The sequence below is a fragment of the Hypanus sabinus genome, chromosome 26 (assembly GCF_030144855.1).
Source record: "Hypanus sabinus isolate sHypSab1 chromosome 26, sHypSab1.hap1, whole genome shotgun sequence".
NCBI lineage: Eukaryota > Metazoa > Chordata > Chondrichthyes > Myliobatiformes > Dasyatidae > Hypanus > Hypanus sabinus.
The window spans coordinates 35,246,611-35,262,808 of NC_082731.1; the positions used below are offsets into that span (position 1 = coordinate 35,246,611).

At 43.1% G+C, this 16,198-nt stretch overlaps 2 protein-coding genes across 2 annotated transcripts in view; one reads left to right on the top strand and one right to left on the bottom strand.

Moving 5' to 3' along the window:
• The window catches only part of LOC132381433 (cation channel sperm-associated auxiliary subunit gamma-like), a 164,041-nt gene that overhangs the window by 120,062 nt on the left and 27,781 nt on the right, over window positions 1–16,198 (bottom strand). The window contains exon 8 of the mRNA XM_059950839.1: window positions 15,088–15,138. Within this exon, the coding sequence (XP_059806822.1) occupies window positions 15,088–15,138 (51 nt within the window). The remainder of the gene's footprint in view (window positions 1–15,087; window positions 15,139–16,198) is intronic.
• On the top strand, window positions 6,303–8,168 carry LOC132381774 (uncharacterized). The gene is made up of 2 exons (XM_059951339.1): window positions 6,303–7,791; window positions 8,070–8,168. The coding sequence occupies exon 1, from the start codon at window positions 6,352–6,354 to the stop codon at window positions 7,465–7,467; it is 1,116 nt and encodes a 371-aa protein (XP_059807322.1). The 5' UTR covers window positions 6,303–6,351; the 3' UTR covers window positions 7,468–7,791; window positions 8,070–8,168.

Genomic DNA, 16,198 nt, shown 5'->3' on the forward strand with positions numbered 1-16,198 from the left:
TTGGCCTCAAATTTTGTTTCCATTATCTAATACCTTCAGAAAATGGGCTATAAAGTTATATCCAGAAGCATTGCTAAGAGATATCAGAATAAGCAAATGAAACTACCTACAGGGCAAACACATTTATATCAACTAGGAGTTTTCCTCAAAAGCTCCTTTAGCAGAATTTTCAAATTGTTTGCCCAACCAGGCAAACAATGCCTGCTACTCAAATGCAAAGTGCTTCCAACATTGTTTCTACTTCAGGTGGAAACTGCAAGCCAGTGGGCCTTACATCTGTAGCAAAAAAGTTGTTGAAGATTCTGAGGAGCAGTGATTTTATATTAAACCTAGCAGGCAGGTTTAATAGAGCTGCTTAGGAGGGTTGAAGCTAATTTGGCAGGGGGATGGGAACCGGAGTGATAGGGTTCCAGAGATGATTAAAAGGACAGGCAGGAGATGAGGCAGTATCACAGCCAGTGGGATAAGTTACAGGGCAATAGAGGCATCGTGCAGTGAAAACAGAAAGCAACAAATATTAGACTGAAAGTGTTATATTTGAATGCACGCAGCTAAGAAATAAGATGGATGACCTTGAAATTCAGCTATGGATTGCCAAGTATGACGTTGTGGCCATCTCTGAAACTTGGCTAAAGGATGGCTGCCATTGGGAGCTGAACATCCAAGGATATATGGTGTATTGGAAAGATAGTTTAGTAGGCAGAAGGGGTGGTGTGGCCCTGAGTCTAAGAAATAATATTAAATCATTAGAAAGGGATGATATAGAATTGGAAGGTGTAGAGTCTCTATGGGCTGAGTTAAGAAATGACAAGGATAAAAGGACCTAAATGGCAGTTGTATACAGGCCTCCAAACAGCAGCCGGGGTGTAGATTACAAATTACAGCAGGATATACATAAGGCGTGTCAGAAGGGCAATGTCATGATAATCGGTGGGGATTTTAACATGAAAGTGGATTGGGAAAACCAGGCCGGTATTGGACCTCAAGAGAGAGAATTTGTAGAATGTCTAAGAGGTGGATTTTTAGAACAGCTTGTTGTTGAGCCCACTAGAGGATCAGCTGTGCTGGATTGGGTGTTGTGCAATGATCCCGAGCTGATAAGAGAGCTCACTTTGATGGAGTTCACTTTGAAATTTGAGAAGGAGAAACTAAATTCCAATGTGTCGTTATTTCAGTGGAAAAAAAGGAAATTACAGTGGCATGACGGGGGAACTGGCCAAGGTTGACTGGAAAGGGACACCAGCAGGAAGGACAACAGAGCAGCAATGGCTGGAGTTTCTGCAAAAAATGAAGGAAGTGCAAGTCAGATATATTCCAAATAAGAAGAAATTTTCGAATGGAAGAAGGATGCTACCGTGGCTAACAAGTGAAGTCAGAGCCAAAGTAAAAGCAAAAGACAGGGCATCCAAGGAAGTCAAAGCTAGTGGGAAGATAGTGGATTGGGAAGCCTTTAAAAGCTTACAGAAGGAAACTAAGAAGGTCATTAGGAAGGAAAAGATGAATTATGAAAGGAAGCTGTGATAATATCAAAGGATACTAAAAGCTTTTTTAAGGATATAAAGGGTAAAAGAAAGTTGAGGGTAGATATAGCATCAATAGAAAATTATGCTGGAGATATTGTAATGACAGACACAGAGATAGCCTAGGAACTGAAATAACATTTTACAACAGTCACAGTGGAAGACATCTACAGTATACCGGACATCTAAGAGTGTCAGGGAAGTGAAGTATGTGCAGTGAAAATTACAACTGAGAAGGTGCTCAGGAAGCTTAATGGTCTGAGGGTGGATAAATCTCCTGGACCTGATGGAATGCACCCTTGGGTTCTGAAGGAAGTAGCTGTAGAGTTTATGAAGGCATTAACAATGATCTTTCAAGAATCGATAAGATTCTGACATTGTACCGGATGATGTTACTCTGCTAGTTAAGAAGGGAGGAAGGCAGCAAAAAAGAAAACAATAGACCTGTTAGCCTGACATCAGTGGTTTGGAAATTGTTGGAATCAATTGTTAGGGATACGATTATGGAGTATCTGGAGGCACATGACAAGATAGGCCAAAGCCAGCATTGTTTCCTGAAAGGAAAATCCTGCCTGACTAACCTACTGCAATTTTTTGAGGAAATTAAAAGCAGAGTAGACAAAGGAGATGCAGTGGATGTGGTGTACTTGGATTTTCAGAAGGCCTTTGACAAGGTGCCACACATCAGGCTGCTTAGAAAGATAAGAACCCATGGAATTACAGGGGAGTTACTAGCGTGGGTGGAGCATTGGCTAATCGGCAGAAAATAGAGAGTGGGAGTAAAGGGATCCTTTTCTGGCTGGCTGCCAGTTACCAGTGGAGTTCCACAAGGGTCAGTGTTGGGATCGGTGCTTTTAACAATGTATGTCAATGATTTCGACCAAGGGATTAATGGATTTGTTGCCAAATTTGCTGATGATACAAAGATAGGGTGAGGAGCAAATAGTGTTGCGGAAACAGAGAGCCTGAAGAGAGAATTAGATAGTTTAGGGGAATGGGCAAAGAAGTGGCAAATGAAATAGAATGTTGGAAAATGAATGGTCATGCACTTTGGTGGAAGAAATAAATGGGCACACTATTATATAGATGGGGAGAGAATTCAAAATGCAGAGATGCAAAGGGACTTGTGAGTCCTTGTGCAGGATATCCTACAGGTTAACTTTCAGTTTGAGCCGGTAATGAAAAAGGCAAATGCAATGCTGGCATTCATTTCTAGACATATAGAATACAACAGCAGGGACGTGATATCGAGGCTCTAAAAGGCACTCAAGAGACCACACTTAAGAGTATTGTGTACAGTTTTGGGCTCCTTATTTTAGAAAGGATATACTGACATTGGAGAGGGTTCAGAGAAGATTCACGAGAATTATTCCAGGAATGAAAGGGTTACCATATGAGGAACATCTGGCAGCTGTTGGGCTATATTCAGGAAAACGAGGGGGTATATCATAGAAACATTCTGAATGTAGGTCTGAACAGATTAGATAAGGCAAAGTTACTTCCCATGGCAGGGGAGTCCAGGACAAGAGGGCACAACTTCAAGATTGAAGGATGCCCAGTTAGAACAGAGATGCTGAGAAATTACTTCAGTCAGAGGGTGGTAAATCTGTAGAATTTGTTGCCACAAGCTGTTGTGGAGGCAAAGTCATTGAGTGTATTTAAGGCAGAGATAGATAGGTTCTTGATTAGCCAGGACATCTAAGGGAGAAAGCAAGGAAGTTGGGATGACTGGAACAATTGGATCAGCCCAAGATTGAATGGCGGAGCAGACTCAATGGGCCAAATGGGCTACTTCTTCCCCTATATCTTATGGTCCTATGAAAGGCATGGATTGATTAGGAGTCAGCACAGTTTGTACAAGTAAGAGATCACGTTTCACATATCTGAGTGGTATTTGAAAAAGTGACTCGAAAAATTGATGAGGGCAGCTGTGGTTTATATCAAAGTGTAAAGTACATTTATTACCAAAATACATGTAAGTCATCATATACCACCCTTGTGCTGTCTTTACGACAGTTATTTAGTTTATAATATTTTCGCTTAGTAATTCATTCAATAGTATTTTCTAGTTAGAATTAGGAGTGTTTAAAGTATATTCATTGCATGTAAAATATATCGGCATGCGATGACGTCACATCCGGTTTCACCGCGTCTTGTGGGAAAACACCGGTTTGAAATTAGCGCGAGGGTGGGGGCTTTCCACGAGGCTCACCTGAGCAGAAGCCATTTTGCAGGCATGAGAAATCACAGTGAGAGCAACGCTGTAAGTTAATAGATAATCGATATATTGAACTAAGATGTTAATGCCGATCCTGTTAGAAGTAACGACGGTAGATAATGTTTATGCTTTCGTTAGTTAAAGAGTCGCGGATAGTTTGCATGGAAGTGTATTTAAAGTAGTCAATGGAGCAGGTAAACTCTCCCTGTATACTGCACCTTAGTGTAATGTAGTTATAGTCACCTTTGCAAGTATTTACACTTGAAATGTGATATTAAGGAAGGAACAAATACTGTATCAATCTTGTATTGTTTTATCAACAGTTTTCACCATATGTTAATGTGAAGAGTGAACAGTAAATGGTTAATCTTACTGCGATCTGGTTCTTATTAACTGTGGTTTATCCGGACGTTAAATTCGGCGTTCGTTACACCCGAAGGAGAACGTTACAGTGAAAAAGCGGCATTATCAGGTGTTTCAAGTGCTGCAATGTCAGCTCAATCCAGCATCAAGTCGACGCCGCCCAGCGACAAGGGCAGTAAACCGACATCAAGTAAGCCCACCCAGGCGTTATCAGGTGTTCCAAGTGCTGCAATGTCAGCTCGATCCGGGATCAAGTCGATGGCGCCCAGCGACAAGGGCAGTAGAACGACATCAAGTAAGTCCACACAGGCAAGAGCCAAGGCAGAAGCCGCCAAGGTGCGACTGCATTACGCCAAACAAGAAGCAGTTTTGAAAATGAAACTGGCCACCAGTGAGGCCGAAATCCAGAAAGAAAGGGCCGCCAGAGAAGCCGAAAAGGCCGCCAGAGAAGCCGAAACCCAGTTGGAAATGACAAAAATATCGACAGAGTTGCAAGTGCTGCAGCTAGAAAGAGAAGGAGAAGCTGCCATGGTGGAAGCAGAGTACATAGAAGAAGCTGAAGGGTCGCGTGATCTGACCGAATCAAGTTCTGCTTTAGAAAGGACCAGACTGGAACGCACGAGCGACTATGTACAATATCAAGCAGACTGGCAGGCTCGTCTCCCCTCTCCATACCTATTCGATAACTTCCCCAGCTACGAGGAAGAGAATTTACCCTCGCGGCTCCGCGATGAAGTCAAGAATGAAAGAGCTGACAACCGATATTCTTTGACACCAAAGTTACGAAGTTCGATGCGAAGAGACGCGGAGGTTGAATCCAGGATGGCAAATTCCATGAGAAACGTGCATTCTCAGTCATATAGGCGCCAACGTACTTCTCCAGCCCACATGCCGCTTGCAGCCGATCCCACGCTGCAGTATTTAGCACGACGGGATCTCGTCACTTCAGGACTGTACCAGTTTGACGATAAACCCGAAAATTACCGTGCTTGGCACTCCACATTCACGAACGTGATCGACGGGGTCCAGCTCAGTGCAACCCAAAGGTTGGACCTTATGGCGAGATGGCTGGGGAAAGAATCACGCGACCAGGTGAGACGCATGCGTTCAGTGTACATCAACAAACCCGAGCTAGCCTTAAGCGAAGCGTGGGAGAGACTTTGGGAGAGATATGGGGCCCCCGACATTATTGAAGCGGCGCTATATTGACGTCTGGAAAACTTTCCTAAGGTGTCAGCCAAAGACCACTTTAAGTTAAGAGAATTCGGAGATTTACTCATGGAGATCCAAGGCGCCAAAGAAGATGGCTATTCAGCTGGTCTAGTATACCTAGATACTCCATCCGGGATTAGACCAATTGTGGACAAACTTCCATTTGGGCTGCAGGACAAGTGGCTGACTGTTGCCTCAGAGTACAAGGAAGAACACGGTGGTCGATTTCCTCCCTTTGAGCACCTCACTGAGTTTGTGCTCAAAGAGGCGAAGAGGCGAAACGACCCTAGCCTCGTAGGTCCAGGAAGCAGTTCGATTTACACCAAGCCAGGTAGATCCTCTTCGAATGTTTTCAACATTGATAAACCCGTGTCAGTGCTCAAGACCGAAGCCCTTACAACTAACAACGACCCTGGCAAGTATTGTCCATTGCATAACAAACCTCACCCCCTGAAAGCATGCAGAATGTTTAGGGAAAAACCCCTTGAAGAGAGGACGGCTCTTCTCAAGGAGAAAAGAATATGTTTTAGATGTTGTTCCTCAACCTCTCACCTTGCCAGAGAGTGTACGATCGCCGTGAAGTGTTCGGAATGTGATAGCCCAGATCACGTCGAGGCCATGCATCCCGACCTGTCACCGCAAACCGAGAGCGCTCCTTCACCCCCACAACAAGACGGCGGGGAGGGAGAGGCTCACTCTAGGTTAACAGCTGTCAGCACGAACTGTACAGAAGTCTGCGATCAAGCTCAGTCAAGTCGTTCTTGTTCCAAGATCTGCCTCACTAAGGTGTACCCTAAAGGAGCCAAAGACAAGGCCATCAAAGCCTTTGTGATTCTGGACGATCAGAGCAATCGTTCACTAGTCAGTCCAGAGTTCTTTAAATTGTTCAACATTGAGAGTGAGCAGTTCCCATACTACCTCAAAACTTGCTCAGGCAACATGGAAACCCAAGGAAGGAAGGCAGAAGGCATCCAGATCGAGTACCTGGATGGTAAAGTCGTCATCTGTCTCCCTCCGCTCTTAGAGTGCAATGAAATCATGAATAACCGCGCTGAGATCCCGACACCAAGTGCGGTGCTACACCAGCCGCATCTCCACCACATCGCCAAACACATCCCAGAACTGGATCCGAAAGCGGAAATACTCCTGCTATTAGGAAGAGATGTAATGCGGGTACACAAGGTTAGGCAGCAGGTCAATGGACCACACGACGCCCCCTTTGCACAACGCTTGGATCTAGGCTGGGTGGTGATAGGAGGGGTGTGCCCTGAAGACGTACACAAACCGATGGTTAACACACTCAAGACCAATGTGCTAGAGAGTGGCCGCCATTCAATCTTTCAACCCTGCCCGAGTGTCCCGTGCATCAAGGAAGCACAACAAGGCGTTAACAAGCGCGAGGCAAGCGACGAGTCGCTGGACCAGTCAGTCTTCGCTCTAACGAAGTATGACAACAAACTTGCACAATCAGCTCAAGATACCATTTCTTTAAAAACCAAAGACACCAAGGTCTTCAGAGATGAAGCAAATAATGGGGTTGCCGCATTGCCTATCAGAGAACCATGCCAGCGCTCACCAGATAACAAAGAGCAGGCAGTCGAACGGTTCACGTCCTTACGGAAAACCTGGAAAAGGAAACCTGAGATGCAGCAACACACCCGATTGGCCCACGACGTACTGTGCACCCTAATGGCAGAGGTCACAGCCATTATAAACGCACAATCATTCCTACCTGTGTCTTCTGACCCAGAAAACCCCTTTATACTTTCGCCATCAACGCTCCTTACGCAGAAGGCAGGAGCACCTCCTCCACCAGGAGACTTCTCAGACAAGTATTTGTACACAAAGCAATGGAGACAAGTCCAGGCTCTGGCAAATCAGTTCTGGTCCCGCTGGAGACAGAAATATCTACCCTCGTTGCAACAGAGACGAAAGTGGACAGAACCCCGCAGGAATCTTCAAGTTGGAGACTTAGTCCTGCTCAGGGACAAGCAAATCGCTCGCAACAGCTGGCCAACGGTCAGAATCACTGCTACATTCCCTAGCGAGGGTGGACATGTCAGGAAGATCGAATTGAAGACTACCGACCAAGGCGATGTGAAAATTTACCAAGGGCCAGTTACAGAAGTTATTCTACTTCTACCCAATGACTGATTAAGAGACTAAGTTTTGTACTCTGCTCATTGTGACCTTACGAAGGTCAAGCGGGGAGTGTGCTGTCTTTACGACAGTTATTTAGTTTATAATATTTTCGCTTAGTAATTCATTCAATAGTATTTTCTAGTTAGAATTAGGAGTGTTTAAAGTATATTCATTGCATGTAAAATATATCGGCATGCGATGACGTCACATCCGGTTTCACCGCGTCTTGTGGGAAAACACCGGTTTGAAATTAGCGCGAGGGTGGGGGCTTTCCACGAGGCTCACCTGAGCAGAAGCAGTTTTGCAGGCATGAGAAATCACAGTGAGAGCAACGCTGTAAGTTAATAGATAATCGATATATTGAACTAAGATGTTAATGCCGATCCTGTTAGAAGTAACGACGGTAGATAATGTTTATGCTTTCGTTAGTTAAAGAGTCGCGGATAGTTTGCATGGAAGTGTATTTAAAGTAGTCAATGGAGCAGGTAAACTCTCCCTGTATACTGCACCTTAGTGTAATGTAGTTATAGTCACCTTTGCAAGTATTTACACTTGAAATGTGATATTAAGGAAGGAACAAATACTGTATCAATCTTGTATTGTTTTATCAACAGTTTTCACCATATGTTAATGTGAAGAGTGAACAGTAAATGGTTAATCTTACTGCGATCTGGTTCTTATTAACTGTGGTTTATCTGGACGTTAAATTCGGCGTTCGTTACACCTGAAGGAGAACGTTACAACCCTGAAATTCATTTTCTTGTGGTTATGTTCAGTAAATCCATAGCATAATAAATACAAAGGAAATAATAATAATAATAATAATAATACATAAGCAATAAATATCAAGAACTTGAGATAAAGAGTCATTGAAAGTGTCAGTTCAGTGATGGGGCAAGTGAATTTAGGTGAAGTTATTCCTCTTTGGTTCAAGAGCCTGATGGTTGAGGGGCAATAACTATTCCTGAACCTGGTGGTGTGGCTCCTGAACCTCCTTCCTGATGGCAGCAGTGAAATGAGAGCAAGTCCTGGGTGGCGGGGGGACCCTGATGATGGACGCTGCTTTCCTGTGACAGTGTTCCGTGTAGATGTGCTCAGTGGTGGGGAGGGCCTTACCCATGACTGGCTGAGCTGTATCCACAACTTTTTTTCCCCACATTGTAGGCTGGTCCAGAAGGTTAAGACACACGGGATCTAAGGCATGTTGCCAGAGAATCAGATTCACAATTGGCTGGGCAATAGGAAGCAGAGGGGAGTGGTGGACTGGTGCTTTACAGACTGGGACTCTGTAACAAGCGGTGTACCACAAGGATCTGTGCTCGGATCTTCTATAGAAGGCTTGGTTGGGAATGTAGGTGGACTGATTAGTAAGTTTGCAGGCAACAGGAAAACTAGAGACAAATATAGCAAAGAAAATTGTTCAAGGATTAATCAGACATGGATCAGCTGAAAAGTTAACTAGGCTGGTGGCAGGCTATGACATTGAGTACAAGAGCTGGTATGTCGTGTTGTAGTTGTGCAAAACTTTGGTTGATCCACATTTGCAGTACTGCGTTTAATTTTGGTTGCCACACTACAGGAAATATGTGGTAGCAATAGAGAGTACAAAATGGTTCTCTCAGATGTTGCCTGTAGTGGAGGGCTCTAGTTATCAGGAGCACTTGAGTAGGCTGGATTTACTCCCAGTGAAACATGGAAGGCTGAGGGGTGACCTTTATAGAGGTTTATAAAATTAGGAGGGGGACAAACAGAATGGTTAGTCAGATTTTTTTTTGGCTCAGAGAAGATGAACTTAGAATTGGAAGCACATACTTAAGGAGAAAAGAGAGAAAAATTAAGAGATCTGAGGGGTATGTTTTTCACACAGAGAGTGGCAACCATCTGGAACAGAAGAGGCAGTGGAAGCAGATATGGTTATGTATGTTAAAAGGACTGGTACTTAGATAGGAAAAATATAGTGGAATATGGGACTAACACAGGCAAATGGAATCAGTTTGGATAGCAACTTGTTCAATACAGATAAGGTGGGATAACAGGACCATTTCCTGTACTGTAGAATTCTGTGATTTTCATGTATCTGGAACATTTTTCCAATTTTTCGATGTGTTGGGCAAATATAGTTTGAAGATGTAGGCATGGCAGGAGATAGCAGTTCAATAATCCAAATCACCGGGAGCAAATAAAACCACAAGATACAGCAACATAATTAGGCTGTTTGGCCCATCAAGTCTGCTCCACCATTTCATCACGGCTGATTCAATTTTCCTCTCAGCCTTAATCTCCTGTCTTCCTCTTGTATCCCTTCATGCCCTGATCAATCAAGAATCTATCAACTTCTGCCTTAAATCTACATAAAGACTTGGCCTCCACAGCTGCCTGTGGCAAAAAATTCCACAGATTTACCACTCTCTGGCTAAAGAAATCCTCCTCATCTCTGTTCTAACAGGATGCCCCTCTATTCTGAGGTTGTGTCCTCTGATCTTGGACTCCTCTCCACATCCACTCTATCAGGGCCTTTCACCATTTGATAGGTCACCCCTCATTCTTCTGAATACTAGTGTATACAGGCCCAGAGTCATCAAACACTCTTAATAAGACTAGCCCTTTTATTTCTTCTACCAAAGTGCATAACTATAGACCTCCCAACATATTCTGATGTCTTTCCCCTTCCTGAAGGAGGATTTCAACCCAAATTTCAACTGCTTAGACCATAAAACCATAACAATCATGAAAGCATGGCTATTCTATGACTTATACTTCAAATTAATCAATTCATTTCTATTTTACTTCAAAAATGGTAGAAAGGATAGCCAACTCCTACATAATGGATCAAGTCTAATTTAATGATTGATAATTCCTAGTTTTTAATAATAAATTTTAAGTTTACCCATCATATCTTGCAAAAGCTAAATGTTATAGAGACGTCAAGCCCACAGATACGGGGGGGTGCAGTAATAGTCTGGCATACTGACCTCTACCTTGCTGAGGCCCAGCAACAACTCTCCAACACCTCCTCTTACTTACTCTTGAACACAACCCCACTAAAGAGCACCAGGCCATTGCCTCTCACACCATCACCGACCTTATTAGCTCTGGGGATCACTCATCCATTGCCGCCAACCTCACAGTTCCCGCAATGCCCATTTCTATCTCCTTCCCAAGATTCACAAACCTGCTTGTCCAGGAAGACCCATTGTTTCAGCTTGTTCCTGCTCCACTAAACTCACATCTGCATACCTCAATTCTGTTTGATCACCCTAGTTCAGTTTTCCCCTGTTGACACTTCACACGCTCTGGATCTTTTCAATGATTTCAGGTTCCCTGGCCCCCATCATCTTATATTCAAGATGGATGTCCAGTCACTATACACCTCCAACCCCCACCAGAAAGGCCTCAAAGTTCTCTGGTTCTTTCTGGACACCAGACTCAATCAGTTCCCCTCCACCACCACTCTCCTCGATCTAGTGGAACTTGTCCTCACACTTAATAATTTCTCCTTCGGCTCCAACCACTTCCCTCAAACAAAATGTGTAGCACTGGGCATTCCCATGGGTCCCAGCTATGCCTGCATTTTTGCTGGCAATGTGGAACAGTCTATGTTCCAAGCCCACACAGGTGACCGCTCCCACTTTTCCTATGCTATATCAATGACTACATTGGTGCTGCTTCCTGCACCCATTGGGAGATGTTGACTTCATCCACATTGCTTCCAACTTCCACCCTGCCCTCAAATTTACCTGGTCCACTTTCGACACCTCCCTCCCCTATCTTGATCTATTGATCTCCCTGCCTCTATTTCAGGAGATAGCTTATCTACTGATGTCTATTATAAACCCACGGACTCTCACAGCTACCTGGTCTAGATCTCTACCCACCCTGTTACTTGTAAAAACTCCGTTCCCTTCTCTCAATTCCTCAGTCTCCATGGCAACTGCTCTCAGGATGAAACTTTTCATTCCAGAATGAAGATGATGTCCTCCTCCTTCAAAGTAAAAGGCTTCCCTTCCTCCTCATCTCTTCCATTTCACTCACATCTGCTCTCATCCCATCCTCCCACCACCTTACCAGGGATAGGGGCCCCTCATCTTCCAGCACAATTTTCCCCAAATTCTGCCATCTCCAATGGGATCCCACCTTCAAGCACATCTTTCCCTTCTCCCTCTCCCCCCACTTTCTGCTTTCCACTGGGATCACTCCCTATGCGACTCCCTTGTCCATTCATCCCTCACCACAGATCTCCCTCCTGGCACTTACTTTTGCAAGCAGAACAAATGCTACACCTGCCTCTACACCTCCTCCCTCACTACCATTGAGGGCTCTAAATAGTCCTTCTAAGTGAGGCAACACTTCCCCTATGAGTCTGTTGGAGTCATTTACTGTGTTAAGTGCTCCCGATGTGGCCTCCTATATATAGGTGAGATCTGACATGCATTGGGAGACCACTTCACGAAGCACCTACGCTTTGTCCAGCAGAGAAAGCAGGATCTCCCAGTGGCCACCCATTTTAATTCCACATCTCATTCCCATTCCAGTGTGTCTATCCATGGGCTCCTCTACTGTCACGATGAGGCCACATTCAGGTTGGAGGAACACTTTATACTGCATTTGAGTAACCTCCAATCAATGCATGAGCATCGATTTCTCAAACTTCTGGTAATGCACCCCCCCCCCCCGCCCTTCACCTTTCCCCATTCTCTTTTCCCTCTCTCACCTTATCTCCTTGCCTTCCCATTGCCTCCCTCTGGTGCTCAGCTCTTCTTTCTCCTCCAGTCCCCATAACAACCTTGTGAATCATTTCTGTACCCTTTCCAGCTTAATGACTTCCTTCCTATAGCTCAGTGACCAAAAATGCACACAAAATACACCAATATCTTTTATATGTGTAATTATGTCCCAGCTCTTGTGTTCAATACCCTGACTGACAAAGTCCTCAAGATTTTATTGCTTCAAAAACAACGTCCACAGTATAACACGAGTGAATCTGCAGATGCTGGAAATAAAAAAAAAACACAAAATGCTGGCAGAACTCAGCAGGCCAGACAACATCTATGGGAGGAGGTAATAACAACATTTCAGGCCGAAACCCTTCATCAGGAGTGAAGTAACATGGGATGGTCGAGGGGGGGATAAGAAGTGGGGGGAGGGATAAAGTAGAGAGCTGGGAAGTGATAGGCTGGAGGGAAATGGGCTGGGGGAAGGTGGAGAATTATGGGAAGTAAAAGAGAAAGAAAGGTAGGGCTGCGGAGAGAGATTATAGTGGGGGGGGGGAAGAGAGGGAAAGAGAACCAGACTAAAATAATAGATAGGGATGGGGGTAAGGTTGGGGGGCAGGGGTATCAACAGAGGTCAGTGAATTGGATGTTCATGCTGGCAAGAAGGAGGCTACCTAGGCGGGAGATAAGGTATTGCTCCATCGACCTGCGTGTGGCCTCATCTTGATGATAGAGGAGGCCATGGACAGACATGTCGGAGTGGGAGTGGTCACAGTATCTTTATTTAGTACAAAGGCTCACCCTCACTAATCAAGATCAGAATGGGAATGAGACAAAATTATGGTCACAGGTGAACAGAAGTTCAGGTTAAGCATGTCAATTGATGCTTCAAAATCAACTCTGAAGTAAAAGAGATAATTATTAAAAGCTATGGATAAGGTATATAAAAGTGAAAGATACACAGTTAAGATAGCACTTCATATAGAAAAGGTGCATTCTTGAACAGTAGGAAGGAAGAGGCTCACACTGTATTGTTTGCCATTAGTCATGGGAAAACAGGTGATAATTGGCAGAGATGGATGAGTGAACAGGAATATCTGAAAAGGAACAGTACTTTCACAACACTAAAAGTAGATGAGGCCTGAGAAGGGAAGGTGATGGCATAACATTAGAGCTGAGTTTCTATTAAATGCTAATATTAGGAAGATAACATGAACAATTAGCGATCAGTACGCAAGTTGGATCAATTTGCATTTACCTTTTATTGTAAGGGAACAGGACTATAAAACCAAGGTATCTTTGTTGCAGTTCAATGTGTCTTCAGTGAGTCCACACCTGAAATCTTATATCAAATTTAGGGCTCTCTACATAACTTCATGTATGTATTAGGAGTGAATCAAAAGTTCATAGTTTGATTCATGAAATGGGAGGTTATGTTCAGCCGGGAAATGGAGAATTTTGCTGTTTACACGCAGTGATCACTTAATGAGGTAGACATGCTTGTTATTGCAAATCATATGATCGTATGGCAACAACTCTATTCATAAAAGCATGCAGACATGGTCAAGAGGTTCAGACAAAACCAGAATGGGGAAGAGATGCGACCTAAGTGATTTTGATCATGCAATGATTGTGGGTGTCAAGGAGGTTGGTTTGAGGTTTGAGTATCTCAAAAACTGCTGATCTCCTGAGATTTTCATTCACAACAGTCTCCAGAGTTTATAGAGAATGACGCAAAAATAAACACCCAGTGAGCAGCATTGAGCAAAATTGCCTTTTTTTTTTAAAAATGAGGGATTTCAGAGGAGAATGGCTGATTCAGGTTGACAGGAAGGTGACGGTAACTCACATAACCACATATTGCAATAGTGGTGTGCAAAACAGCATCTTTGAATGCACAACACATCAATCTTTGAAGTGAGTGGGCTACAGCAACAGAAGACCACAAACATACACTCAGTGACCACGATATTGGGTACAGGGGTTATCTAATAAAGTGGCCACTGAATGCAGAAGGATGAGAGTGAAACACAATGATAAAAGGGAAGTTGTAGGTAGCTTAATAGGAAAGATTACTAAGAAGTTGTGTTTCACTACAGTAAAGTAGCTAGGATTATAGGTCACAATCTCTGAATAAAGAGATGACCATTTAGAACTGAAAGAGAGAAAACCCCTACCTACAGGATTCTGAATCTTTCAAATTTGGCTTCAGAGAATTGTGCTATTCAGCCATTGAGTTTTTACAGGATCAATATTAATAGTACTATAACATTAATCTCATACAAAATCTCTCAGAGCAAATCTTTCCCTGACTCTTACACATTAAAAATACTACTATTACAACAAATATTCTCAAATTTTTCATCCTTTAGCTTCACGTGGTATCAAGCGGAGAATTTCCTCTATCAGTTTACTTTGGCCACTGATGTATCTTGTCTTGTGTCTGCATCAGCTGCACACTTCATGTGAATGGTTTTTGGCTGGCAATGATACCTCATGATTTATTCGCTATTTTTATGACCGCACATGTGAAGGGATCGGTACAGGATGCAGCCTCATAATTTGAACCTAAAATATGGTACAATTGTCTTGCATATGAGGAAAGACGTAGCAGACATTAACTCGGGAACCTGAATTTCAACATAGATGCAATGAATTTAAAACCTATACTAAATTAAGGTTTTAAAATGTTAAAATGAATATTGTTATTGCAGTACACTTAGTGAGTGAATTTGTAAAAGGCATCAGAGCTGATTAACTGATAATGAATTTACCTAGTCGGTCAGAAGCAAATATTGTAAAATTACAAAATTTTATACACCTTTAATTTTATGTCAATTAAGAAAAACTTTTACACTTTATAGGTGCATATAAATAAATACCTATGTAAATTTATGCAGTATACATTACAAGTCCATACCTTTGGGAATATACAGAGGAAGTTGATAATGCATCTTGAAATTTGCTGTTTCTGGAGGACAAGAAGTGAGGAAGAAATATTTATTTTAAAAAAGGCAAAAATGGAACTTCAGTCACATTTATTTAACATTTATTGACCTCTAATGAAAAAGGATCAGATTTTTTCCTATTTTTGGGCACCATAAATGCCCACATTTATGAAAATCAGGAAAGCCAAAAGACGACATTGGGTTGCTCTAGGGGACAAGGTGAAGGAGAATCTCACAGGCTTCTACAAATATACTAACAGCAAAAGGATAGCAAGGGACAAAATTAGTCCTCTTCAAGATTAGCACAATCATCCATACACAGAACAGAAAATATAAGGGAGATATTAAGGAACATCTTGGAAGATGGACAGTGTCTATAGAGTTAAGGCAAAACAGCAGTGAGGTCATAAACCATATTACAGAGGAGAGGGTACTTGGTGACTTGAAGCAAATTAGGGTTAATAAATCCCCAAGGCCTGACAATTTTTTTTAAATTATAAAGTACCTTGGGGTTATCCTTGACCCTACTCACCATGGACATTTCATCCTTTCCCAGTACTGGTACCAATGTCTTATGAATTCAAACGCTTTTCCCTCAACCAACTTTCAGCCACAAATTTACCTCAGATTTGCCTCTTTCATCTGTAGACTCTGTGCCAACTAGCTTGAGACTCGTGTAATAATCTAGAGATGATTATCTTTTTGCTTTGGCCTTTTAATTTAGTCCCTAGCTGCTCATATTCCCTCAGCAGAAATTCTTACTTTTCACTACCTGCATCTCTGGTCCACAGGGACAATGCCAACTGGATGTTTCCCTTCCCACTCCAAGCTCCTCTGTAGCCCCAGATGAGATCCTGACACCTGCCACCATGCAAGTAACACAGCCATCCAAGACTCTCACTCCTGCTGATAGAGAAGTGCATCCAATTTTAACAACATTTCTCTTTGCTCTCTCCTCCCCACCCTTGGTTCAATGAAACCCTGAACCATGGTACCATGGCTAGGCTACTCTCAACCAGACAGGGAAGTAGAAACTCAAGCCTGATAGGCAAGTTCACAGGCGGAGGCTCTTTCGACACTATC